Genomic DNA, 27,832 nt, shown 5'->3' on the forward strand with positions numbered 1-27,832 from the left:
GTGCTTGTTGCGTTATTTTTCTCCCTAGAATCAAAGCTTTATCGACATATCAAAATAAATTATCACATGCCAAATGACTAGTGAGCAGTTATGTTAATTATAGTTCCACACCACAGGTGTCAGTTGTCGTTATGGTTGCAATGGGACTGCTGAGCTGGTGGTGGGGTGTATAGAAGGTAGGGTGCCCCCAATAATTTCATACAGCCCAGTGCACTGCATTTCTAAAGCTGATTCAGAAGTGTCAGATGTGTAAAGCTGAAGCTCAAAGAGCTGCCATGAGAATCTGGTCTTTGTTAATATATAACCCTAGACCTATTGACAGATAAGAGCAAACTTGATTTTTGTTTTTCACACATTTCTTATTGGCTTATGAATGCATTATGTCCCATAATATGTAATCCACTACATTTTAAACGTTTTTTGTGTACAGCAGTAGACCAACCAATCTTGGATAGTCTTACAATATTAACGTTTTGAAACAGATGGAATGTAACTCAATCTACTTTGGCAGAATAATATTATATTTATCTTTGTTGGATTATCTAACGTTGAGGTAAAGAGATGACAACTGGCCGTCAGATACTACCATCTGCTGGAGGAACGAAAACATTACATCCATCCATGCAAGGTCCATCGACTTAACTTCAATGTTGGAATGTGACTGGTCAGTGGTCAGTGGTCACACATATACCAATACACCTAATGGTCAACTTTCCGACAGTGCTTCAGCGCATATGTATCCAGTATTCTGGTCAGTGAGGAATGGGACTACAGATACAGTTGCTGTAAAATAAGGAGTGGCTACTTTTAAGGAAACTAGGTTTGTGAAGCCGTTGGATATTCTACTGCCTGATGGCTGTATATGTAATTCATCGTTATTGCCTATTCAGAAACATAAAGTCTAAAGCTTTATTCATGTCATGCTGCTAAAAGTCAGACTGTAAAAAATGTAGACGATAATACTTTTTTGTTATTTCTTTAATTATTTTGTTCTCAAGTTTTGTGTGTGAGAAACAGCTTTTGCACATCTGTAATTCGAGTCTCAAATATGCTTTATCAACAAAAAAAAAAATTGTATTTGAGAATATATATATGCTGCATAAAATTGTAGTATCATTCAGCCTCCGGTTTGGTGCTCCATTCTCTCTTGCGTAACTCTACTCTTCTAATCTTGCCACTTATGGTCTTTGGCAGCTGCTCCACAAACTCAATCTGGAGACATTGGATTGAAAACAGAGACAACATTCAACTTCAAGATCACCTTGTTTTACTATATTGTCAACGGCATGCATGTCTATAATGCTATCTAAGAGTATGTGTGTGTAGTCACACTATACCTTGCGTGGGTACTTGTACGGTGCCGTGACCTGTTTGACATGCGTCTGCAGGTCTGCCACCAGCTGGCTTTTATCGTGAGACTCGTATTCGGCCGTCAAGACGATGAACGCCTTCACCACCTGGGGGAGGAATGTATACTTAGCCTCTGGTCGGCACAGACTCTCAAAGTATTACTCCAGGAGGGGAAACTACATTATTGTGATAACTGCATGGCCGTTGTGCGTACCTCCCTCTGATTGGGTCTGGGCTGCTCACCACCGCCGACTCTGCGACGGCCTCATGTTCAATCAGAGCGTTCTCCACTTCAAACGGACCAATCCGGTACCTGAACCCCCGGAGTGAACTAGTTAATTTATTCTTCCAATATTTTGCATCAACATCGAAAAAGGGGCCACTTTGAACCACGGTAGTCACTCGTACCCAGCCGAAAGGATGACATCGTCGGCGCGTCCCACAAACCACAGGTAGCCGTCCTCGTCCATGTACCCCCTGTCTCCGGTCAGGTAGAAGTCTGCCCGGTAACACTCTGCCGTCTTCTCCGGATCCCCCTGTGGCGGTCAGTGTTGAGAGGTCATTCACACAGTTGAAAGAACATAGAAAGATTGCCAAAATCTTTGCTCAAATCATTTTGCACGCACGCACAGACACACAGACAGATACACACACACACACATACACAGACACCCACACAGACACCGGTTAACAGTGCGGGGTGAAAAACAGTTTGTCGGGAGAAGCATAGAAGATATTAAGAGGTTTCTTGCCCAAAGACATCAATACGTAGAGCATCTGAAGCCGGGGATTGAACCAGCAACCGTCCAGATGCAAGACAAATCAAACCATCCTACTCACTGTGTATTCAGTAAAGAGACTAAAGGGCTTGTCTGGTTTGACTCTGATGCCAATGTTGCCCTCTGTTCCTTTGGACAGGGGAGTACCTTCGTCATCCACAATCTGACAGAAGAAAAAAAAGCATGGATGTTGGTTTGTGTTTTGATGTCTCTTATCTCTGGTTCCTGAGGTCGTGCTTGCTGTCTTCAAAGGTGTCGCTGTCCCTTACCTGCACATCATATGCTGGGGATGCCTTTCCTATTGACCCCGGCTTGATGTCCATCCCCTTAAAGGTACCGGCAATCAGGACCTATGAGAGGATTACGTTTGTATCAGGGAAAGCAATTCAGTTTTTTTTAACATACAAGAGAATTTGGTATTTCCTCACCGTTTCCGTCTGTCCGTATCCTTCATAGATATGCAGTCCGGTGGCCTGCTTCCACTTCTGCATTACCTCTGGGTTAATGGGTTCCCCGGCACACACACAGTGCTGCAACGACCCAAAGCTGTACCTGAGGAGAGAGAGAGAAATCCAAAGTTTGTGTTTTAACCGTGGCGGTGACCCAACAACGCCACCTTTGATTTACTCTCACAGTAATTATGTAAATAACAGGAAGGCAACTGAACAGATTCGACCTACTTTGACATATCTTCTTGAATGAGCATGCGGTAGGCCGTCGGAGCGGTGCAGAACGTGGTGATGGGAAACTTGGACAATGTCTAAAGAAAACAAAAAAGCAAAGCTGCTTAGCGTTAACTGTTTCTGGCAGGAAATAAACATTTGGTTTGGTGTTGCGGATTGGAGGAAAAATATGTGGATTTTAATTGTTTACTTAAAAAAAGACCAGATTCACAGATAGAATAATTGAATCCATCTTCAAATCCCCGCCGCCCTCCTCCTGCTCCTAGCTGGGCATCCATCTGACCAGCCGACCAGGGCAGCGGCCGGCTCACCTCGAGCACGGTGGAGGTGTCAAAGCGGGGCATGCGGTGGACGAAGACGCAGGACCCCTGGATCCAGGCGCCGTACACGCTGCTCCAGGCCGTTTTGGCCCACCCTGTGTCGGACGTGTTCCACAGCACGTCCCTGGCCGTCAGGTCAAGCCAGTACCTCCGTTTCAGGAAAGGAGCCGCAGATGGGATGATGACCAAGAGCATTAAAATAAACAATCACTGACAAATTAGACCTCAGAACGGTGAGTTCATGTTGAAAACAATCCAGTCACTTGGATTGTTAAATTCTGGATGGTATAGTGGCTAGGGTGTTGGACTCCACAACCAAATGGTACTGGGTTCAATCCCCAAAGAACAGGAAAATGGCATAAGGCATCCTCAAGCCCGATGACTACTCCTCCTTAAAGACCACGTTAAAATTACAAATAGTTACATTTCTAAACAATGTCTCTCAATATAATTCCATCATGGAGGGACACAGCTTGTACAACTCACTTTCCATTGACAGTTAGGCCGATCCCAAAGCTGCATTGGCTGTGCTGGGTCATTTTAGGAGACCCTGTTGTGCCGCTGGTGAAGAAGATGCTCATGGGGTCACCTCTGGGGTCTTCACACAGACATGGTCGCTGGACACGTTGCTAAATTAAAGCACAACATAGACACAACTAGTGGTAATAACAAAAGCAAGCATTGAATGTCGTCTGAATGTAGTTTTTAATAATTAAGGGTTATTTATTCTCTGGACAGTGAAGTGGTTAGCATGTTGCAATCCAAGCGGAAAGTTAGTGGGTCTTATCCCCAGTGGCCACAGCCAACCTGTATGAATCCTTCTGCAAGATGCCTCACCCCCTACCTCTGTGTAATGACATACATCTGAATTCACAAATTCACAAAGAGGCTCTGGATGTGGGCCACTTTGAACCAAATGAGTAAATAATACCCTATTTGTTTTGCAGCTTACCTCATCAGATCCTGGAGGTTTCTCCAGCCGTCCCGCCTGCTGTTGGAGTGAGACACTATTATTTTACAGTTCAGGGCAGGGCACTGGGGGGCCACCTCGTCCACCAGCGGGGCCAGGAACTCGTCTGTGACCACACATTTGGCCCCGGAGGTGCGCAGCCGGTGAAGTATGTCTCTGGCAGTCAGCTGACAGGTCCCTGGCAGAAGCACAGTGCCTGGGGGACATGGAAACCCGTTATGAGCCATTTGCTGACATACTTCAGAGACGTTTGACCTCTTGAGCAGGCTCTCTTGGTTATTCTAAAACTTCGTACAAACTACAATTTCTTCTAATTTTGAATTATTTTTCAGGATATAATACTACCCCATTGTAATAAAACTAGTTGACAAACATACTTTTATCCACTGTGACTAGATAGTGAATGGAAAGTTGAGTCATGGAAGTGGCCTTAATCCATAGTTTTGTAAACAGATACCTGTACGGAGGCATGCGATATTAACCAGCCACCACTCTGGAATCCTGGGCAGCATCAGGAAGACGCGGTCCTGTTGCCTGAGCTGACAGAGCTCAGTGAAGACATTGGCCAGTTTCCTAGAGTGGAAGCCCAGCTCCTCAAAGCTCCACTGAACCTCCCTTCTCTGGCCATCTACCCACCAGAGCGCGGGGCTAGATGCTCTGCCGCCAGCCTCAAGAAGTAAGGGCAAAGTCAAAGTCAGCGTTACGGTTGATTACTTCACATGACCCAGACATACAAAGGAATCGAGAAGACTTTTCTCACCATCTCACAGTGAACAGTTAAAGTGCACAGTCACAACAGATAAGACAAGACATTTACTAACACTAAAAGTAAACATTGAAGTGCACAACAGATAGGGACATTTATTAATATTAAAAAGATAGACAATAAAATATAAGAGTCTACTATGTACTGTATATGTAGGAAGTAGCAGCATTAGTTTCTGTAAAAGTTAAGTGGTTGTGCAAAATAGGCAATCAGTAATGGCAGCAAAAGTTCTGTAAGATATATTTGTAATAGTAATAACATAGATATGAATTTGTTATGAGTCTGTTCCTTAATTTAAACCAAATACTTTTATATTGCTTTTCACTATCATAGCCACACACACACACACACACACACACACACACACACACACACACACACACACACACACACACACACACACACACACACACACACACACACACACAATAACATGTCAATATTTAGAGTAAAAATAAAAAGTTACCTTTTCTTTTTCTGCCCACTTGTCTAAAACATCTTCTGCAAAATTAAAATGCCCAGAGATTTGGGGGAATTTGAATTCATGTTTAATGGTGTCATAGTCAGTAAAGTTTTTAGGATGACATGCCTTGTGTGTATGGCTGTCTCTGGTTATTATTCTCGGGTGGCTCCTGGTTAGCTCCTTAAGAATAAAACGTAGGTCAACTAGTCTCTTCATCTAGAAGAAACAAAACCAACAAGGCAGATAAATCATTAGGCATTCATGTTATTGTTTGCATTTGACAATTATCTTTTCTAAGTACATAACTTAGGAAATAAAGAAAGCAATGTTTACCTCGAAATACTCAGAATAACCCTCCGCGTGGGTCGTTTGTTGGTCTGAACATACTTTGCATGAGAACAATGTCTAATCCAAATCCCATATCACCAAAACATTGAGTCAATAATTCACGTGCACACAATACTTCATGCCCCGCCTCTTCTTCAGTGGTGTTAAGAAACGATCCCAGATGCATCAACAGACATTAAACATCACATTGATTTACAAACAAACACGCTCGTTTTTGGCAGACGCTCCTCAGAAATACAGCGACCCAGTCACCACCGCAGTAAGGGGGCGTTCTACCCACAATGCCTTGTGACCTGCTGGGAGCGAACACAACACGTGTACTCACTCCGCTCCACCGGGATTGGACCGCAGGGAGTGGAAACTTCGTAAGTGTCTTTTTTAAGCCATGCTAGAGGTTCTATGATGTCCATCCAGTCTCTATGGAGTGAGAGGGGATCATAGGTCGAAGCATTTGTGTGTGATCGCGTTACATTAACAGCACTTGTGGCTAACAGATGTTAGCCGTGAGTGTCCAGTGGATTCTCCCGCATACCGTGACACTCAGTCAGGGTCTCCCTCAGGGAGACCCGAGGGCTGTCATAGTATCAACGGACCTCCAAGTACTAATGTGTTGATTATTACATTGTTAAACCACATGTGTGTGTATCGTAATAACATGACTAGACGTATGACACAAACTGTCCCAAAGTGGACGTTTTCAAACGAACGCATCAAAGTTGTATGCTTTATAAGCGTTTAGTAAAGTGTCAGCAACATGTGAATGCAAATGAAACATGGGTGATGAAGGTACTGAATAATGTTTCCTCCCATACACCTAACTTATTTTTTTGGTCAAAGTACAGACAGCATGGATCATTTGCCGGATGAAAACCGGCGGTACAAAGACGTGGACTACTGGGACGAGAGGTACCAGGTCGAGCAGAGCTTCGACTGGTTCGGGGACTTCTCCAAGTTCAAGCATCTTCTGGAGAACCTGATCAACAAGGATGACTCCATCCTGGTGCTGGGTTCGTACACCTTTTAGTTACGTTTTGCGATTATAATGTAATGACACTGGTAGCCTAATAATGAATATTGCAACGTTGGAGGGATTACTTTTGGCCCAGTATTTTGATTATTATGATTTTTCTTCAGATTACTCTAATATAATTGACAACCCGATTAGGAGACACAATGATATAATGACATTTCAAATGGACATTCTGAAGCAAACATTGTTATTGTCACTTGGCACATGGTCAGTAAGTTACGTATAAGATGGAGGTCTGGCAAGAAATGGTGTACTTTTGTCTAGTGTAGCTCATTGAACCTGGTATTTGTTAGCTTGGATTTCTTCATTAAACGATTGCTCTCGTTTCTTTTAATCAAATTGTAGAACATTTCCGCCAGATGTCGCTATAACATAAAGATCAGAAATATGAGGATAATATTTTGCTCACATCTGACTTGGATTGTGAACAGCACAAATCACATGGACTCTGATCTTTTCTGATTTTGTTGCTTATAATTAAAATCATGATCTCACAATTGTTTTTTAATAAAAACAATTATTGCAGTAATTTACCTGATACAGATGGAAACAACAAAAATATGATGGTGCCTGATACAGGAAGCACATCAGCTTTGGACAACAAAACAGGAGTAATAACAATCAACCTCAGTCTCTTGTCTTTTCTTATTCACACAACCAGTATCTTTGGGTGTTTTCTGTGCATAAAAGAGGTAGGTAGGCTTCTTAAAATGTAAACCAGATTAAAGAAAACAAGCCTGTCAACATTTTTAGGTTTCAGTGAGGAATGGAGACGTGACAATATCCCCCTGGAACTAAACACCCTTTCTGAAAGGGAACTTGTTGCAGGAATTAAGAGGTGTTTGCTTGTGCAGAATCCCAAACTAAACATTTCTGATACAACTGCATTATATTCATTGTATTGTATTCACTTGCCACATTGCTAGTTACTGTATGATTGGCTTGTTGATGATTGAGAACATCACACATTTGGGTGTTTTTTGAAGTGGAATATCCTGAGCTGAGAAACTTGCTGTGTATGAACTTCTGCCTTCAGATCTACTTATATATGTGAAGTGATCCTCTCAGCCTTGACTCACATGAAACCAAAGCAGAGGAACAGGTTGAATGTGGAGGACAGCCTGGTTGTAGCTGTAGACACACTGCCCCCAGTTTATGAAAGACAAACAGGCTCAAGTCTTTCATTAACTCAAGTTACTGATCAAAGGAGTTGACACTGCAATTGGGTGAGTCAATATAATTATTTCATGCACAATAAGTGTAAATAAGTGCAATCCGTAGTGTTAGTTACTAAAGTTTATTATGAGGACATTTTGGGGAATCATCAATATGCATGGATCAGGGGGTAATACTTGAATGACAAAACAGCTCAAGGAGGTCAAGACTCTACACAGGAGGTCAAGACTCTACACAGGCGAGAGTCTCTCTGTGAATACAAACATGGAAGGCCGCTGCGATCATGGTGCTCAGTGGAGGAACGCGGGTTCACCTGATCTCACCATGTTGCTGTGGTTGCTACACCATCGTAATTAATGTTGATGCAGGAATATCGTTGCAACTGACAAATCAGCTGTGCTATATTAGCAGTTTGTTTTTTTGACTCACACAAGATGTAGCAGCAGCAAAACCAGTTTTCCCTTGCATGTTTCATGCATGCTTGATAATTACATTGTGATGCGTCTTAGGATTTATTTAAATTTGTTTTAAAAATGGAGCATTGTTTATTCTAACAATATGATACTGTATATCCAGTAAGCAGCTATTCGGCAGATGTTAGTGATGGATGGTCTGCTGCTTTACCCCTCAACGACGCTAGGGGTCTCTAGTGGTCCATCATTACTGTGAATGCACTTTGTTCATCTATGCACATTGGCCCTGTGTGTTTGAGGAAGGGGCCTTGTTAATTTTGTGTCAAGTAGTGGCAAGCTTTCGTGTGTGTTGGAGTTTTCGAGAAGGTATTATTGGTATTCTTTAGAGTGCAGAGCTCTTGTTTTGGTTCTTTGTTTCCAGTTTCTTGCACGTTTTTGCCCTGCGAGACGAGAGCTTTACCGATACGCAACTTCATTAGAGAAGGATGTCTTTATTATCTTCATTGTGAACCTGGTTGAATAATAACTCGGCTGTTCCTATCCTGTTCAGGGTAAAGCATATATTTTCTAGCTCCGGTATGAGGCACCTTTTACCATTTTGATGCACTCGATTTGTGTAGAGATCATCACATTACCATTCTTAATTTATCAAGAAACATACACACCCACACACCCACACACACACACACCTATCCGTAGCACAGTGCGGCACGGTGACACCCCTGCAGCTGTGAGTAGCATTAAGGCCGGGCCAATGTTTATTTCTAAAGAAAAATAGATAAAACCATTGGTGTGCTCGTGTCCTCCTGCATCACACTGCAGCAGAGCCAGGGCCAGGGCCAGGGCAGACCGCGGTGTGCATACTGATGTCCGAGCCCAAGGTGAGCAGCGACAATGGCCGAGTGCTCTCATCTCAGGACCACGTTGTTATCCAGGGAGCCGTCCAAACGCACGTGATCCGTCGTACGGGGGCATGCATGCCCTGCTGCTACCTTTCTGCTGCTGCTCTGTGTTTTTCGAGGAGTTCTCTTTAATAATGTTGTGTAGAAGGTTGGGATATAGTTTTTTTTTTCATCTCATATTTATTATCATTACTGTCCGACTGCAGTTAAAAAAAAACCACGCCACTTTAGATTGATGAGAACAACAACAACAGAAACAAAACCAAAATATATAAATAAGTTACAAAGAGGGTTGTTTAAACTTCTTGATGTGAACCCCTCATTTCTATTGAAGTGCATCTCATCTTATCGCGTAACGCAGGGACAGACAGAAACAGACACCCCTGCTGAGGCCAAGGGGGATTCATAGGCTGCCAGGCCCACTGTACACGGTACATGTATGCGATCTCGCTTTAGTAATGAAATGCTATGAATAGATTCCCTTTGTCGCAACCCTTATCAATTCTCATGTTGCAATCATCCCTGGCCGGGTCCCATGAATCACACGGACGATGGGCCTCATCTCAACTGACAGGGCAGGAATTAGCAGCACCGCGGCGGAACGCCATTTAACTGTAGGGCAATGAAAGAAAGGGGCGGGGACGGCGTGAGACTCTGGGAAGGGGAATCTTTGCTCCAGTAGATGGAGGTCACTTCCATTAGACTAATCTACACAAAGATGGTGGGGGGGGGGGGGGGGGTGGGGCCGTGGGGGTGTACTGCAGGCGTCCGACGGGTTCAACCGTCTCTTTTCCCATTTGCTGTTCTCCCTGTCTGTTTCGCTCTTCGCCACTCCTTTCACATTTTCTTCCCGCAGAATCCGTCCCTGTCCAATGTTTTTCCTTCTAAGAGCATGAACGTGGCTGTTGTGGATCAGAGCTGTGACCGACTCCTGCAGCAGCGTTCTCTGCTCCCATCATCACCACCGTGTATTTAGCGATGTTCTTTGTGCTGCATCCTGTTTTGATTTGATTCTATACTGCGCTGCTCACCCACTTGTGCCTACCGCCTCCATTCCTCTCTCTTTCTCTCCCCGCCGCTCTCCCTTTGCCCCGTTTTCTCTCATTGTTGCACCCACAAGCTTGTCTGCTCTGTTGGTTTGTTTGTCAGTGCGCGCTCTCTCTCTCTCTCTCTCTCTCTCTCTCTCTCTCTTCTCTCTTCCCTCTCTCTCTCTCTCTCCTCTCTCTCTCCTCTCTCTCCCCTCCTCTCTCTCTCTCTCTCTCTCTCTCCTCTCTCTCCTCTCTCTCTCTCTCCCCCCTCTCTCTCTCTCTCTCTCTCCCTCCCCCCATTGTCTAGGTGTCAGGAATCCCTCCTGCCCTACTCCCCCCCCCCCCCCTTCGCCTTAAACTCTCCCTCACCCACATCTGTGCTCGGCTGGCCTCTTTCGTTCAGTCTTCGTTCATACGCTCCGTTGTTCTTTAGATTGTGACCACATAACCATCTACAGATAATTAATAAAGAAACTATTGGCGCAATCAGAGTTGAACACATTACACGGGGCAGTACTTGTATTGTTAATTTAGATATCACAATACATGGATGTCAACATAGCCCAAAATTAGAAGTTGGCTTAAGTCCCAGCCACAGATAAAACACATACACTTGAATGGTACACCTTTACAGTGTGTGTGTGTGTGTCTGTGTATAGCCTTTCACAGTACCTCTGTGGATGACATATACCACAACATTACGGAGGCATTAACGATCATCAAAAGTAAAGCGCCTCCTGTTCCTGCCTGCCACTGCTTTTTTACGACTCTCTGGGCGCCCAGTACAGTGATCTAATGAGTTAAGATCTCCCAGGGTCAGAGCTGCTCGGCCCTCACACCCCTGGGGGGGCCTGGGCGATGATGTAATCACTCACTTGCCAGCGCGGCAGTGGAGGGGGGGGGCTGATGATGGTGAAGGGGGGGGGGGGGGGTAGGAGGGGGATAGCCTCTGGGTTGCAAGCCTCTTTCACATAATGTTCCCTCTGCACTTCTGCATCACTACACCTGGTTGCTATGATATCATGTCTCCTGAGTCAAAGGGGGGGGGGGGGCTTTGGGGGGAGACACTGGATGTGACACATAGTGAGTCAATACTGATTGCAGGAGTTTTACCTTTTAGTCCTACCATGCACAGAGTGAATGTGAACAGCTGTTCATTGGACGTGTTTCTACATTTGCTTGCGTTGTTGACACAGTTTGGCAGACAATCGCACGGACTGCATCCGTTTGTGCAAGAGGGGTCCTGGAATCAGGTTTGCGTACCTCTGCGTACACACGCGCAGACGTCCTCCATATGTACCATGTGACGTATAGCGATGCAGGATGCTTTGAGTCCGACCCACTGGTTGCCTGACATGCGTGCGTCCCTTTTTATAGTCCACCTAGTGACATCATCGTGGCCCCGCGGAGAGTCCTAATCATCATTTATTGGCCCCAGCTGTTGCGCGTCTATTTGCCAGCACGATTAGGACATCAGACGCACATTAAATTACCGTTTCCTATTGTTGCCAGGATGTGATCGGCCTTTGCTCTCACCCATATACCCTACCCTTGAATCCCATGAACACAGACGCATACACACACAAACACGCCAAACACAGAGTACCACCAAACACAATGCTCATCGAACGACAAGACACGGACCCAACCTCACTGTTCGAGAGAGGGCAAAAAAACTGTTTTTTTCTTGCTTTCTCATTATCCTCACCTCCGGGTAGGGGTAAGGGGTAGAAATGGGCCTAAGGCTCAATCCCATTTCCCCTTACCCCTTCCCCATACCCCTTCAAAACAAGGGGGGGGGGGGTAAGGGGAAAGGGGTAGAAATGGGATTGGGCCCAAGTGACACCCCCTTCACGCCACATGTCCCCACCGCCTGCCTCAGGCCAGGGCCGACAACCAACCCCCTCCCTGTTCCCCCCCCTTCACCTTGCTCTGAATGGCGAAGGAGGAAGTCAGCCACCGCCATCTGGGCGCCTGTGGATCACCTTGAACTTAAATGGCTGTAAAGCGCGAGACCAACGGGTGATCGGTGCATTGGTGTCCTTCGTGGGCGGGAGCCCGTGAAGCAGGGGCGTGGACTGAACAGAGGTTGAATGAGCGCCCGAGGCAAACGTAGGGCGGCGACAGTCCACCTGATGGCCAGACCCTCCTTCTCCACGGTGCTGTACCTCCTCTCTCGTTCCAAGAGTTCTAGGCAAAAAGGTACACCACTGCCTCTAGCACTTCCCTCATCCGCTGCATATGCCGTTGCCAGGCGTCCCTATGAATAATGACATCATCAAGGTAGGCAGCAGCGAACTCAGCACTCTGTCCATGACACGCTGGAAGGTGGCTGGGACCCTAAGCCAACCCAAAGGAAGTGCATTGAATTAGAACAACCGGAATGCAGAGGAGAAGGTCATTTTTTCCTTGTGCTCTGGAGATAAAAGGAATTTGAAAGTAGCCTTTGGTTATATCCACTGGCAAAAAATAATGAAATAATGTTGACTCATTGGATACGCATTGAACTTTGACACATCATTAACATTGTTGTAGTCCACACAGAAAATAGATCCGTTGGAATTGCAAACAAGTCCAATGGGACTAGACTAGCCATAGTGTGACTGTTTCCCCCATTTCCTGAACAGCCCTGCATTTGTGTCCTGCTTTAATCCTGCTTTACTCTCACTTCTTGGGATGTTATGTGGCGGTTAATAAGCGATGTGCGCTCTGGTAGGTTAGAGAAGATTGAGTTAGACTCAGTTTTACACCCCTGGAGCACCGACGTCACCAGCAAGCAGGTGTAACTCCTTCAAAATCAGGAGGTCTGTGCCGCCTGTGCCCCTGTTCTGCGAATACCAGAGGGGCGAGCCAATTCTGAAGAGCTTTGTGCACCAACTTGTTAGGCATGTCAAATCAATACGTGCCTTGATCAGTTAGAATCTGTTGGTATTCCAACTATGAAGATTAATTGAAACAGTGCTTGTGGTATGCACCCCCAATGAGAGGATAGTGGTAATGCCACTGGATATTGGGTTGCATAATCCACAATGACTATGCGTGCTACGGTCTAATGGACCGATGACATCCATGCCAATTCTCTAGAATTAGAGGTAGTGGGCACAACAGCGCTTTTGGGGGCGGCCGGATGATTAACCATCTGACATTCACGGCTGGACACACACCACCGGCGTAAATCCGAGTGAACACCCCGCCAATAGATAGACCATAAGCCGGGTTAGGTGTTTTTTCTCTGTTTCTCAATTAGCCACCTTGAAAAACATTTCCTTGCGACTTTTTGGGATGAGCATCTTGCTCACTTCTTCCCCTGAATGTGTGTCACGACTCAGTCTTCAAAACCTATACCTTAACGGGTCAGGTATTCTGTGTGCTATGTGGCAAAATATCCCAAAATGACCCTGCTGTCTGCCAGGTTGAGCCCCTCCTGACCTTCCGTGATTTTCCTGGCAGATCCTGTTGATAAACTTCCATTGTACCTGCTCTGGCGCCATTATACCACAATCTGAACTCTACAACTTGTTTCAAGGATGTGATCAGGCTTGATGCAATAATTATATTTACTTCTCCCCTTCAACATCTGAGAAACATCAAGTTGTCCCCCCCCCTAATATTCATTTGTGGGAGTGTGCGGATGATGGCTGATTTAAGCCGACTCACCAGGCGGAGTCTGATAGAAGTGAAGCAAAGGACAATCCTAAGTGGCTGCTGCATTCCACCCAGGGGACTTTTCTGGGCTCCAAACATAAAGGGCACAGGCTTGTAAAGTTACACCCGGTTTATGTTGAAGTTGTAGTTAATGAACATGGCAGGAGTGCTCCGCTGCCATGCAGGAGATCTCCAGAATGCTTGGGGAGATGGCTGGTTAGCCTCTACAAACTGATTGCTCAATGCACAACAGGTGTGAAGCCTCTGCAGAGTCCAATCAGATTCGGCCAGGTGAGGCTGCTTCAACCAGCCATCATCCCCAACCACTGCCACAACATTATTTCTGAATGAATGATGTGATTGGAAATGTCTTCTTAAATAGTAGCAAACTAGACTTTTGAAACGATTCACACATACACTTTTTCAAGTTTTTTTTCGTTCCCACTATTTATTGTTGACTGAATCGTTGCACAAACGAACGGCAAGTTATACCTCTGTCTATTTTCAGAGAACCAATGGTTCTATAAAATAGGTAAATATGTTGTGATTGCCTAAAAGTGGTAATGTAGATATAATGGATGTCCCCTCCAGAAAATACTATGCGCCCTTGCTGACCTCACTGTATGTGGGAGAGCACAAAGCACCAAATAAACGGTGTATATATATCCTGCTTCCTCATGAGGTTCCCCTCCTACAACTGGGTGTGTTCCCCCGATCGAGCCGTCCCACCCCCTTGTTGGCAGCCGACGCAAGGCCACACCCCCTTCACCCCACTCATCCCTTTATCACCTTTTACCTCCCTCCCGCACTTCCCCTCCCGTCGTCTGCCTCGAGGGCTGGCCTCGCCCAAACACTTTTCCCTCGCGGTCAGACTCCGTCAGTATTGAGTATCAAATGGCTCCATCTATGTGTCCACAGACCTGTCTTTATATAGCCGAGTGGGGGGGGGGGGGGGGGCAATGTGTTAACTGGGGCACCACTTTACACAACAGGGGCCGTGCGGCCCGCTGGTGATGATATCCAGCAGCCTTTTGTCTTGGCGGCCCCGGCGAACGTCGTCATGTCTGACCGGGGGATCTGCGATGCAGGTCTGTCTCACCCTGGAGGGCGAGGGGAGGCATGGCTGGGCCGGGGGAGAGTCACACGCTGACATGTAGGAGGACGCCCAATTTCTTTTTGTGTCAGTGTTACCAAGAAGATCTGAGGTGAAGGTCTTGCACACCCCATTTATTTCCACAGCGTCAGATGTGTGTGCACAGACACACACACGCGCACGCACACACACAAACACACTCGCACAAACACAAACCGCTGATGGGATGGAAAGTGTCTGGCAGCATGGTGCCGTGAGGATATAAGCAGAGAACTTATGAAGTCAGCAGTCAGTCCTCAGCAGCTGTTAGAGGACCCAGCTGATATCAGATCCACCGGGCCCAGGACGGCCTCCTCCTCCCCCCCCCCCCCTCGCAGATCTCCTCTGCCTGCTGGTCTCTCCCCCCGGGCAGATCATCTCTCATACGTTTCAATATCGTCCAGAAACATGCTGTCTCACGTGTCACTGGCCCTCTGTTTTCCTATCCGCCATCCAACACAGGTTGTCCACACGCATTTCACACCGTCAAGTCGTCTGCCTGTCTCTCTTTTTCTGTCTCGCTCTCTGCAACGCTTTCTAGATCTCTCTTCATCTCCCCCTCCCTCTACCTCTCTCCGTCTCTCCTCACATGTCTCTCTCACTCTCCCCTCACATCTCTCGGTCACTGGCGTTATGCTTTTCTCCTTCTATCAACCTCATGTCCCCGACACTAGTCTCTCTCTCCCTCTCTTTCTCCTGACACACACTCGCACACACACACACACGCACACACACACACACACACACACACACACACACCACACACAACACACAACACACACCACACACACACACCACACCACACACACCACACACACACCCACCACACCCCCCCCCCCCCCCCCCCCCCCCCCCCCCCCGCCCCCTCCGCTCTCCGTGGTCATTTCACGCCCGCTGCCCTTCCTCCTATTGTTAGCCACCCTGTGTTCCAGTAGCGAGCGGCGGCGGCGGCGGCGGCGGTGGCGGCTGCGGCGGCAGCGGATCAGATACGGCCCCTATCAGGTCCTCATCGAGCCTGGGCGTGACCCTGCCCTCGTTCTCCCTCCTCCACGCTTCCTCCCTCACATCGGCTTGATGTATTTAACGCCGGCCTACTTCTTTGTTCCCTTCTCTCTTGAGGGGACTTTCTCACCGTCTCCCCATTGGCTCCTCGTTTCTTAATCATGCCGAAGGCGTGCCGCCCCCCCCCCCCCCCCCCCCCCCCCAACTCCCGGAAATCCTAATTGGTTTGACGAAACGTTAATTATCGGCAGTGATGATCAGGGCGATTGACGGTGGATTGGTATTCCCATTGGGTGCCTTAGGTGCAATAGAACAACAGAGGAGGGAGACCGGGGGAGGTGGATGGGGGGGGGGGAAACACGCAGTGCTTTTTTATTTGTTCTTTTAACTGCAGTGTCCTCTGCTCTAAATCACTGGCAGACAGTCCACTCCCGCTCACGACGCGCACACATATATCCACCCACGTACACATCCACCCACGCACACGCGTCAAACACGTCGGGCGACCGTGGTGACGTAGAGAGAAAGAAAGTGCACGCCACGAAACATCTGCGCCAGAGGAAGAGACGGGTGACACGCGCGTTTTGTGAATGGATCGAGTAAGTGGGATGAATGGAGATACTGGTGAATCAATGAGAGGGGAAAAGAAATGACGGAAAAAAGTGCGGGGGAGGAGGAGGAGGCGGAGGAGGAGGCGGAGGCGTATGGATGCACACCCCATCATTTCACTCCTGCTCATCACATCAGAATTCAGATTGGCTGCTTTCAGGGAGCCCTCCGCATGCAGCAGCCAGTGGGGGCAACCCTCCCTCCACCCCCCCCTCCACCCCTCTGCTCCCTCCATCACGCCCTCCTCCACTCCTCTCGTCTCTCCTCTCCCCTCCCTCCCTCCCTCCCTCCCTCACTCTTTGCCGCTGTAAGGAGTGGTGCTGCTTATGAATGAGGTTCAGAGCCGCAGAATATGAATGGAAAATAAGGGAGGGAGGGAGGGAGGGAGGGAGGGGGGTAGAAAGTCAGTGAGTGGAGGAAGGGGGGCGGGTTAAAGGTAACGTGGAGTTAGGAGAAGAATGAGGTTGGCAGAGCCGGTGGGGGTCTGTGGCGGAGGCGGGATGGGGGGCTACGCAGGTGGATGCTTAGTACGAATGGGGGAGGCGTGGAAGCAGAGAGGAATGGGAAATGATTGCGATCAGATAGATGTTTTGCACTTACGGTGCGCTTGACACACGCACACACACTCTCTCACTCACACACACACACACACACACAGACACACATAGACACACATACTAACACACACACACACACACACAAAAGGAGGGAAGAATGCTTGATCCGGTGACAATTTCACCTTAGAGCCAATGGGAATCTCCACTTCCTAAGTAACACACACACACACACACACACACATACACACACCCACACAGAGACACACACTGACACGCATGCACACACCTCTCCCTGCAAGCCGGAGCTCCGTGCTCTGAATACTAACAGGGTTACCCGGGCAACCAGACCGGGATGATCGATGGGCTCGGCCCTGATAAACAGAACACAGAGCCAGTCTGTGACTGTGTGTGTTTGTGTAGAATTATGTTATCATTTGAGGCAAGAGGTTTATTGTTTTACTTTCATTAATTAGAGGATATCTCTCAAGTATCGGATGTCAGCATGAGATGCGTCGAATGAACCCATGTTCTTGTCAGCGTTCATTTGTTGTGAGTGTGTGTGTGTGTGTGTGTGTGTGTGTGTGTGTGTGTGTGTGTGTGTGTGCGGTTGTCTCTTTGTTTGGGTGAGTCTGCCTGTGTGTGGTGCGTATTACGAGTGATTTCAACAAATGATTTAAGGACCTCGACAAACACGGGGTGCAGCACGAACGATTTAACTCCTGCGTCCCTCTGAATATATTTGAATTTCAGATTTAAAACACACTGGGAAGTCAGTGCTATGAGAGAGGAGAGAGAGAGAGAGAGAGAGAGAGAGAGAGAGAGAGAGAGAGAGAGAGAGAGAGAGAGAGACTGCAGGTATCTGTGCTAGTTAGTGGGTGGCTCAGTGTGCTGCCTTATAGTGCACGGCTCCCGTCCCTCCGTGGCATTCCACATGCATGATGAACATGACATTTGTTATGCTTTTTAGTCATGAGGATAAGTGAGTTGACAGGAAGGTATGGGAGAGAGAGAGGGGAGGACGTGAAGCATAGGAACACGGGCAGGAATCAAACCCGGTTCTCTGCTGTAAGGACTCCGCCTGAATGGTGCCCGGGGAGCCCCAAAGTTTACTGTTTTTAAAGAGAGAGACTCCGCAGCAAGGAGAAACGTCTCCAAGTAAAGAGGAGGGTTTTGTTTCAGGGTGACGGGTTGATCCTCGTATCTTCCAGCAACTTTCCCTTTCTCTGCATGTTGACTATAAGGAGGAGTCTATGATTTTTTTGAGGTTCATCGTTTTCCATCCATCAGGTCCAGTTGGGCAGTGGTTCAAGGTTTGGGTTGGGTTGGGTTGGTTTGGGTTTGCACGCAATGTGTTCTCTCACAAAGTCACTCTGCCATGTTTTATTTTACATTGCATCGGGCCTCCACACCCACCACGCCTTTTCCCTCTCCCCACACTACCTTTCTGTGTGTGTCTCCCCCCCAGCCTCCTCCATTGCACTGTCCCTGTGTTCCGTAGTGCTAAGTGCTAGCCGAGACGCAAGGTCAAAGGTAAAAGATGCACAATGGAAGAGTCTGGCTCTCCGTCCTGGATTACCAGACTCCCGCCACTTACGCTGAAAGCTTGGCATGGGGGGGGGGGATGTTCTACTTGTACTATCCCAGCATAGACACACTGTGTGTGTGAGTCTCTGTGTGCGTGTGTGTGTGTTACAGCCAACTTACAGCCAAGTGTGTTTGTCTGCAGTTATTCATGTATGTTAATTGTATTATTATTATATACATGTATGACATTTCAATCAGGACAAAATTGTACACAATCTACGACATAGCTCCCAGAGAGCCTACTGTCATAAACCTGATCGTACAGGTCTATATTAGGAGCAGGATTAAAGAATAATGCACATGTCACAATGGCCTTAGCATTGGCCTACGACATTATGAGGCTTTTTCCCTCGCTCGCTGTCAAATGCAGCGTTTAATCCCGAAGAGCGCAGCTCCACAACCGTGGTCCCCGACCTCAGGCTCCATCGGGCCGTTGCCATGACGTCGCAGCTGCGTCAGTGTTCCATCGCGCTCACTCTCAGCCTCCGGCCGGCAGCTCCGATGACGCGTAGTTACACTTGTGGTATTCTGGTACCACCGGCCCCCTCGGCCCGCAGGAGCGCTTAGGCCGAGCGCAGAGCTGTGCTCGCAGCCCTAACGGCTTCATTAACCCTTTTGCCAGGCGGCTCGCAGGAAAACCCGGGCCGCCGGCAGAAATAGCCGCCGCCGCCGCACCGGCGCGCTTTAGCGCCTGCGTCAGCGATGGCCTCTCTGGGGAGGAGACCTGCTTAACCTGTCCTGCTGGAGGCGCCGTGCGCATGTGTGCTCGTGTGTCTGGAGGTTCTCGCATTAGCCAGGTTAATTCACTCATTAGATCGGACCATCATCATCATCATCACCATCATTGTTATCATCGTGTTCTTCTTCTCCATATTTTTGTCTGTCGCTAAGCAACTGCATTGTGCATCTATCATAATATCCCGGCGGTTAAATTAACCAACGTATACAAAATGTGTTGGAAAAAGTTAATGTAGGGATCCTTAAGGAAAACCTGCTTTGTGTGTGTTGGTGTGCGCGGATGTGTGTATGAGCATGTTTGCCTGGATGTGTGTGTGTGCGCGTGTGTGCATGTGTGTTAACTAGCATTCAGAGGACAAGACTTTCATTGAAATGTAATGATGGAAGAACTGCCATTGATCGTTGATATTAACCACCAGACCTTCTACTGACGTGCACAAAGCCACCCTGTTGTTACTTTGTCTACACACGCGCAAAATAATCCCTTGAAGATCAGAAAGGCCACATGAACATTCACAATAGACCCAGCTCAGAGCTTGAGAACAGGTATCCTACAGGCAAGAGGATGACACCAGAACGAGCCACAGGAAACCAGAACAGAACCAAACGGGTCTGTCTCTGACAGAACCACGCCCGGGTCGGTTAAAACATGACATCATCTGTTTTTCTCGTCCGCCTCCTGTTATTTTGTCCGTGTTTAAACGCAGGCCGTTTTGTCTTTATCCTGATGCAGTATCTCGCCTTTATTTAGCCCAGATTCCTCATTAATCCGCCCCTGTCAAACCATTACTGTGACAAAATGTTCAGTCATGGGTCAGTGTGTGAGTGTGATGGTGTGTGACTGTGTGTGGATCACCAATATGATCTTAGTGGCGAGTGCTAGCTTTATTCTAGGCAGTACACAGCTACAGGATTACATAAGAGAGTTTGTAAACGCTGCAGGCAAACCACGGCCGCAGCTCTGCTCCAACCACAGACCACAACAGTGACTTCATGCCGTGCCCCCCCCCCCAACTTGCCTGTTTGTCTGCCTTGTTACCATGTCTACCCTGTATACCTCCTCTGTGTGTGTGTGTGTGTGTGTGTGTGTGTGTGTGTGTGTGTGTGTGTGTGTGTGTGTGTGTGTGGTTGTGTGTGTGGTGTGTGTGTGTGTGTGTGTGTGTGTGTGTGTGTGTGTGTGTATTCACACCTACTGTGTGACTTCTCGTCTGATGCATCGCTTGCTGCCCAATTCACTGTGCCTTTCTCACCCTTCTGATCTCTGATGTCTTCAATCGTTTATTTCTTTCCGTCTTTTTTATCAGTGGTACTGGTGGTTCTCTCTCTCTCTCTCTCTGTCTCTGTCTCTGTCTCTGTCTCTGTCTCTGTCTCTCTGTCTCTCTCTGTCTCTCTCTCTCTCTGTCTTTCTCTCTCTCTCTCTCTCTGTCTCTCTCCTTTTATCTCTCTTGTGCTCTCTCTCTCGTACTATCTCTCTCATGCTTTTTATCTCCTGCTATCTCTCTTCTTCATGCTGTTCTTATGTAACACTCTACACAATTTTTCTCTCAAGTTCTTCATCTCTCAAAGTCATACGCACTTTTTTACACACACACACACACACACACACACACACACACACACACACACACACACACACACACACACACACACACACACACACACACACACACACACACACACACACACATTGCTGTGAAGACTTATTCCACTGTCTCCATGGAGACGGAGGTAGTTGGGCGTGTGAGAGAACTGTATAAAATAACGCTGGGTCATTCCACCCCGCTACAGTGTGTCCATACCAGAGCACCTCTGTAGTGATGGATGTCTCTCTGCTACCTAATGACACGGGTGAAGTAGGCCAAGTCTCCTTTTACATGACATCACTCGCACCATCAATTCCCGCCGTTTGCACTTGCTTATTTTCAGAAATGTCTGCTGTGGATGTGTGTTGTTCTAATCCAATGTGTGACTTGGCCAAGCTTTGTTTCCACCACCCTTCACCTTCCATCATAATCCACCCAAACACAAGCGTTCCTGTGATTAACCTCTTTGAGAAATACAAGAAATACAAAACATTAATTTCAGTTTGGCAGCCAAGGGTACACAGTTTATTCTCGCACAGGAGCAGTTTGATTAAACAAAAAAGCTTAAAAAACTGTAATGACCTTCACAATTATTGTGCTATGAATCACATCTTATGAACCACGGATGGTTTATTTTCCCCATTAAACTAAATCCGATTTTTTGATGTGCTTATCTTATCTCGGGCACAGAAGTAATTACAAAATCACAGCAGGTACAAGGCAGACTATTCTGTTGAGCTGCAGAAACCCGCATCAGCCCGTGTCTCTGCTCAAGCAGAGCACTTCAGCATATGGATCCACTGCTATAACAGAGAGCGTTATCAGATCTATGAGATAGATGCTATTTATGAGCCGGTAACCATGGGATCATTGGAATCAAACCCAGAACCTCTAGACTGCCCCCATGAAGCCATCCTCCCTTTTAAGGTCCTTTAAAGAAGCTTGCCAAGATTTCTAATACTCATCAGTCATTCTTTATCGTGATGAAACCGTCAACTTCGTTCAAGTATTCCTGAGTCTTCCTCTACTTCGGCTTCTCCCTGTTGTTCTCAGCTCCCCCCTTGTAGCCCCCGTTGGCCTCCTCTGGCCTGTCCTCACCTTCTGGCGATGTTCTCACCCCTGTGCGAGGTTAGGGAAGGAGGTGAAGAGCTGAGAGGAATATCAATAATTTGATTACAGGGGAATCCACACGTTCATCTGAAGGATTATCTTCTGCCGGGCCGCTGGGATTAACCAACACTAGTGTGTGTGTGCGTGTGCGTGTGCGCGTGCGTGTACGTGTGCGTGTTTGTGCGCGTGCATGCGTGCGCATTTGTATGATAAGAGAGAGACTGGGCACATGTGTGGGCCGGGCGTGCGCGTGTGTCCCATATTAGCCGCGACAGCGGGATCAGCGAGCAGATGGTCCGCCGTGGTGGAGATCTAGGATGTCCTAACCGTACCAACCTGAGCACACGGGACACTGTGGGCACGCCGCGTGAGCTTGGGAAGCAGAGAAATGTGAGGAGCTTTGCAGTCGTGGAAGAGAGGCAGTGAAACCCGTCCCGCGTCGGAAAATTCCCCCTCCCTTTGCATTCTTACAATAATTCTTAGAATAATATTGGAGTGAGAAATGGCCTGTTGGTTGCTTCTCCTTTTCCTGTTTCCATGACTACAGAGACAATATTTATTTGGAGACAGAAGTTGTTATGCACCCTGTTTTTAATTTAATTTGTCTGAGTTCCTTATTTATTTTGCGGAGGGCTAGTGTGTGTGTGTGTGTGTGTGTGTGTGTGTGTGTGTGTGTGTGTGTGTGTGTGTGTGTGTGTGTGTGTGGTGTGTGTGTGTGTGTGTGTGTGTGTGTGTGTGTGTGTGTGTGTGCGGTGCTCCACTCGGGGGTGTGTGGCGCGCGCGTATGGGTGCCCACGCGCGTGTGCGACTATGTAACCAGAGGGATGTGTTGTTGTGTGTATGAGTGTGTCGGTCAGAAGAGGAACCATCCTGGGCAGCAACAAGCAACGTGCCGCGTGGCATAAATATATTCAAACAGCCTGATCTGAATGAAGCACGCCACCTCCGTAAACACACTGAGTGTGATCCGGTGTTGATGTTCTGAGCATATGGATGTTCCTGTCCTGGCGCAGTAGGTTTTTAGACAGAGCTGGAGAGGCTGATGAAAACACAGCTGGGAGGTGTTGTTTTTTTCTCCGCAAGATCCGGGACAAATTACACCTCGCCATCAACACACATGCTGAAATACTGACACTAGTGTTACAGTTATAGGATCCACCTTGCTGAAATATTTTAGGAAAGTTGATTTGCCTGCCGTCCTCCCTTTTCCCTCACCTCACTTTAGCTTATTATGTTTTCTGCTGTCTTAGTATTCACATTCTCTTTTTTTCTCCTGCCCACTCCCTCTACCTCTCATTTCTCTCCCTGCTGTCTTGTGTACATCTGAACAACAATCTCTCCTCAGTTTTTTTTTCTAATATTTTCTAATTTCCCTTGATATTTCTTTCCCCTCTTTCCCTGCTTCCTATTTTCTTTTTACCTTTGGGACCTGTGTCCCTCTCTCGCCCTCTTCTCCTACCGTCTCTCGCTCAGGGGAGTTGCATAATAGCATGCATTAGATAGAGAGGTAGGGGAGAGAGAGTGAGAGTGAGAGAGACAGCGGCGGGAGGTAGAGCAGGGAATGGCCCCTGGAGCGGAGTGAGGAGGGAGGAGGAGGAGGGAGGAGGGAGGCTTTAGAGGAGTCTGATGTGCTCCCTTGTCTGAGCCATTGATGTTCAACATGACCTAACTTAGGTTTTGATTTATTAACAAATCATGTAAGCCGGGCCATGTTGTTTTCACTTGTTGTTGCTAATCTGTGAGTGTGTCAGCGATAGAGGGAAATAGAATGAGTGAATGTGTGTGGTCGTGTGTGTGTGTGATCATGTGCGTGTGTGTCTTCCGTTCTCCAGTATGCATATCATTTGTGCGTCCGCGTGTTTGTTAATTTTCACTTGTTAGATTATTTGTGTATGCAAGCTGTGCCGGTCTGTCTTGATCGTTTTATCTCAAGCAGTCAACATCTGGTGCGCCCCGCCTGTGCACCCCCCCTACCCCCCCAGCTCACCCCTAATCACCCTACCTCCTCCCTCCCCCCCCCCCCCCCTTCCTCCATCCCTCCCCTCAGCATCCACCAGCAGCCCTCTCAATTCACTGCTGATTACGCCGTGCGATGTTGACCTGTGATGATGTAACTGTTTCTTGGCAGCAGTCCTGCTTCATCCTCCTCCGTCCTTCTTAACCCCTCCCTCCCTCCTCCCTCCTCCCTCCCTCCCTCCCTCCCTCCCTCAGCAGTCCTCCTCAGCGCTCTTCTCGGGGTCTTAATCTGGTTCCTGATCGCACCGGTCGCTCTGCTGGCTCCATGCAGTGACAGGGCAGTGAGGGGCCTGGGTCTGACAGGCCAGGGGAGTGGCTCTGTGGCTCTGAGCAGAGACGGCCCTTCTCTAGTCATGACTTTAAGGGACCGCGCAAACATGGACATGTTTTAATCTGAAGATTACCGATGTTCAATCAAGCACTCCTATTATTTTACAGCAGACCCTCTGGGCGGGAGACGGCTCGGAGGTCTGGGCCGGAAACCCGAATCTGAAAGGGGCGGGGTTACAGATGGTTTCCTGTTCCGCCCCTCGTTTGCTCCAGTTTCTAATAAGTGTGTATCTACAGTGGCCGGTATGCACTGTGTTGATTTGAAACCTTAACAGACGTGTTTTTACAGTTTTTCACTGCTGCCCGAGTTTGTGTTGGTGCTTACAGATCCTTGAAGCCAAAGAAAGTGGAAACACCTCTTTCACCCACATTTGAGCTGGTATAGAATCACACTATTTTCACCCGTAGATTTCACAGACCTAACGTTAAATAGCTACCCTGTACAAGCATTGGTTGCCCCTAGCAATCTAAAGAGAAGATCCACTCTTATACAGTGGATGGCTGCCACTACTAATATGAAGTCATGTTAGTGTAGCATGTTTCAACCAGAGACACCTTATCAAAATGACATTGCTAGGACAGGTTTGAAACGACTGGCTGGTTTGCTGTTAGATACAGAAGCAGGATTACAACGTTAGACGTTCAGGAGAGCTTCTGTGTGTGTGCTTGCTTGTGTGTGTGTGTGTGTGTGTCTCCCTCCCCTTAACTGAAGGGTAGGGGGGGAAGTCAATCAGAGTTACAGCCTTGGGATTGTTGCCAGACTCAGCACTTTATCTGGCAACCTCTTATAAAGCAGGTGTGTGTGTGTGTGTGTGTGTGTGTGTGTGTGTGTGACTCTGCCGAAACTCTCATCAGGTATGCAGCAGGAGTCAACGCTGCAGCAAAGATGCCTGATAGATAAAGAGAGAGAGAGGGAGAGAGGGAGAGAGAGAGAGAGAGAGAGAGAGAGAGAGAGAGAGCGAAGGGGTGTGAGAGTTACAACGAATTACAGACCAATTCTAACTACGTCATGCATCCCGATTTAACCTTCTTTTCTGTCACTCTCCTCTCCTCCCCGACCCCCGACCCCCTACCAACCCACCCACCGTGTCCCCCATACACCAGTATAAGTATTTCCTCTCTTAATCGCTCCTCTGGTTCCTCTTGGTTATTTAATCTGTGTGTACTCCAGCACCACCACCAGCCCTCCCCCCTCCCTCTCACTGAATGCAATCTGCAGCCCCTCAGAGAGAGAGAGAGAGAGACGCACACACACACACGCACCTTCAGCAGCAGTGGTGGACGGAGGACACTGTGACAACCTCGCTTTCCTGCAGCGCCTCTTGCAGTTCCTGTTCACACAACCATATAAGGACTTCCCATCCCCGCCCTTCCTCACCACGACCACCCACACCGCCCCCTCGACTTGAGTGAGAGCACATAACCGCGGAACGGACTGAGGAAAGATTGTCTCGCAAAGCAACCTGGATGGATGGGACTCCCCCTCCTTTCTCATCTACACACACACACAGAACCATGCTGTCTCACACACACCCACACGCACACACACACAGACAGACACACACACACACACAGACCCATGCTGTCACACACACGCGCGTGCACGCGCGCACACACACACACACACACACACACACACACACACACACACACACACACACACACACACACACACACACACACACACACACACACACACAACACACACACACACACACACACACACACACACACACACACACAACCTTGTGGCGGCCTTCCCCCTCCTGTCTCCTGGCTGTCGTCTTGTGTTATACAGTCGCACCGGGCCTGCCCGGCAGAGAGCCGCACTGTTCACTTTGTAACTGAGCGTGAACGGAGCACGATGCACGCACCACATCCGTCCACTCATCTTTCGGCGTTCCCCCTCCCTCCCTCCCTGTCCAGATCGTCTGCCAGATGCCCAGTGCCCTTTTCCCTCTGCCTCCCCTCCCTTCGTCCTCTCCGTGTGATGAGGCATACAGTAGCAGGGACAGAGAGTTATGACCTTGAAGAACGTTTATGTTCATGTTTACTGATTTAAGCATCAAGTTAATTTAGGTGGGCAAGATTTGGACCCATTATCGATGCATGATTGAAGTCGGCGTGTGTTTCTTTGCTCGTATGCGTGTGTGTGTGTGTGTGTGTGTGTGTGTGTGCGTGTTGGTACGAGAGCATTCGAGGCACACAGACCAACAATACTGCGGTGTCTGTGTGTTGGTGTGTATGGGGGTCGGCGTGACAAAGACGTGTGTCAGAGCCATCAGACCCGTAATTACGGCAGGGATTGAGGCTGGGAAAATCGAGAGTAGCAGACCAGAGGAGGCGGTGGAAACATACAGCCTGAATTAGCGTCTTCTAACACCCTCGTCGCCACCCTCCTCTTCATCATCATTGTACTTCAGCCTTGCTGAAATGCTGCCTCACTCTTCAACTCTTGGATGGCTGCGTATCACCGTGACGACAGGGTACTCAGTAATACCTCATACTGGTTCCTTTGAGGCCAGAGTTCACCATGATGTAGGGACAGTTTAGAAAAGTATTTGTTCAGCTTATTCAGTGTCTTTATGCTTGGTTGGTGAACTGCTCCAAGAAAGGTGACAGCGCAGCACATTTGAGATAGAGTTGTTATGTACACGATGCGGAACATGGCTTATAGGTGAACAGGCCAGATGTTTGCTCTGGAGATAATTCACAACATTCACAGCATGATTTATCATAAGAACACAGAAAACAACAAACCAAACTCATACCTTTTGTTTTGTAACATAGTTGAAATGAAGTCTTGCACCAGAGTGATTAATCAGCCTCACTGTCCTTGTCGGAGGGGAGGGGGGGGATCAATAGACCTGATCAGCACAGCCGCACCACTCGCCCGCTTGGGCCCCGTCGTCCGCCTCTCTCGTGGTCCACGGGCTGATCCGCGCTGTGTAATTACCGCAAGGTCAGATAGCGGAGCCATTTCCATACACACCCCAGGGGCGGCCCGGCGGCGGCTCCCCGGCCCACCCTGCAGCCAGCCAGGCAGAAAATGAACCAGTCAGGCCGCCGCTTCTGTGGCAGCGCACGAGTGGCGCGCCAGTTTGAGGTATCAGGGGTCTGCGTGTGTGCGTGTGCGTGCGTGTGCGCGCGCACACCACTGTACCCGTCTCTCCGTGCTCCGCTGTTTCGCCGTGTCACAGACGTGCACTTTGCAGGGGTCTAATTAAAAAAGGGCAGCGCTCCTGTTACCTTTCCTTTCGCTCTACTTGGGGATTGTGTGAGTTAGTGCGCTGAATAC

The 27,832-nt window shown here is 48.1% G+C and overlaps 2 protein-coding genes across 4 annotated transcripts in view; one reads left to right on the forward strand and one right to left on the reverse strand.

Moving 5' to 3' along the window:
* Nucleotides 1-950: 950 nt before the first annotated feature.
* acsm3 (acyl-CoA synthetase medium chain family member 3) lies at nucleotides 951-14,085 on the reverse strand. The gene is given in 16 exon segments (XM_056596393.1): nucleotides 951-1,212; nucleotides 1,338-1,457; nucleotide 1,499; nucleotides 1,565-1,663; nucleotides 1,759-1,886; nucleotides 2,191-2,292; nucleotides 2,399-2,479; nucleotides 2,558-2,681; nucleotides 2,810-2,889; nucleotides 3,124-3,280; nucleotides 3,619-3,727; nucleotides 3,730-3,761; nucleotides 4,085-4,298; nucleotides 4,560-4,770; nucleotides 5,335-5,547; nucleotides 13,886-14,085. Coding segments are annotated over 16 exon segments (1,857 nt in total). The 5' UTR covers nucleotides 13,973-14,085; the 3' UTR covers nucleotides 951-1,113.
* ece2a (endothelin converting enzyme 2a) overlaps nucleotides 5,879-27,832 on the forward strand; it is an 80,031-nt gene continuing 58,077 nt past the window's right edge. The window contains exons 1-2 of one of the 3 annotated variants that reach the window (XM_056596391.1): nucleotides 5,879-6,044; nucleotides 6,522-6,686. In XM_056596391.1, coding sequence (XP_056452366.1) covers nucleotides 6,527-6,686 — 160 coding nt within the window. In that variant the 5' untranslated portion in view covers nucleotides 5,879-6,044; nucleotides 6,522-6,526. Of the gene's footprint in view, nucleotides 6,045-6,516; nucleotides 6,687-27,832 lie in introns of all 3 variants that reach the window. The other 2 variants (XM_056596390.1, XM_056596392.1) reach the window with 2 other exon arrangements.

The sequence above is a fragment of the Gadus chalcogrammus genome, chromosome 8, assembly GCF_026213295.1.
Source record: "Gadus chalcogrammus isolate NIFS_2021 chromosome 8, NIFS_Gcha_1.0, whole genome shotgun sequence".
NCBI lineage: Eukaryota > Metazoa > Chordata > Actinopteri > Gadiformes > Gadidae > Gadus > Gadus chalcogrammus.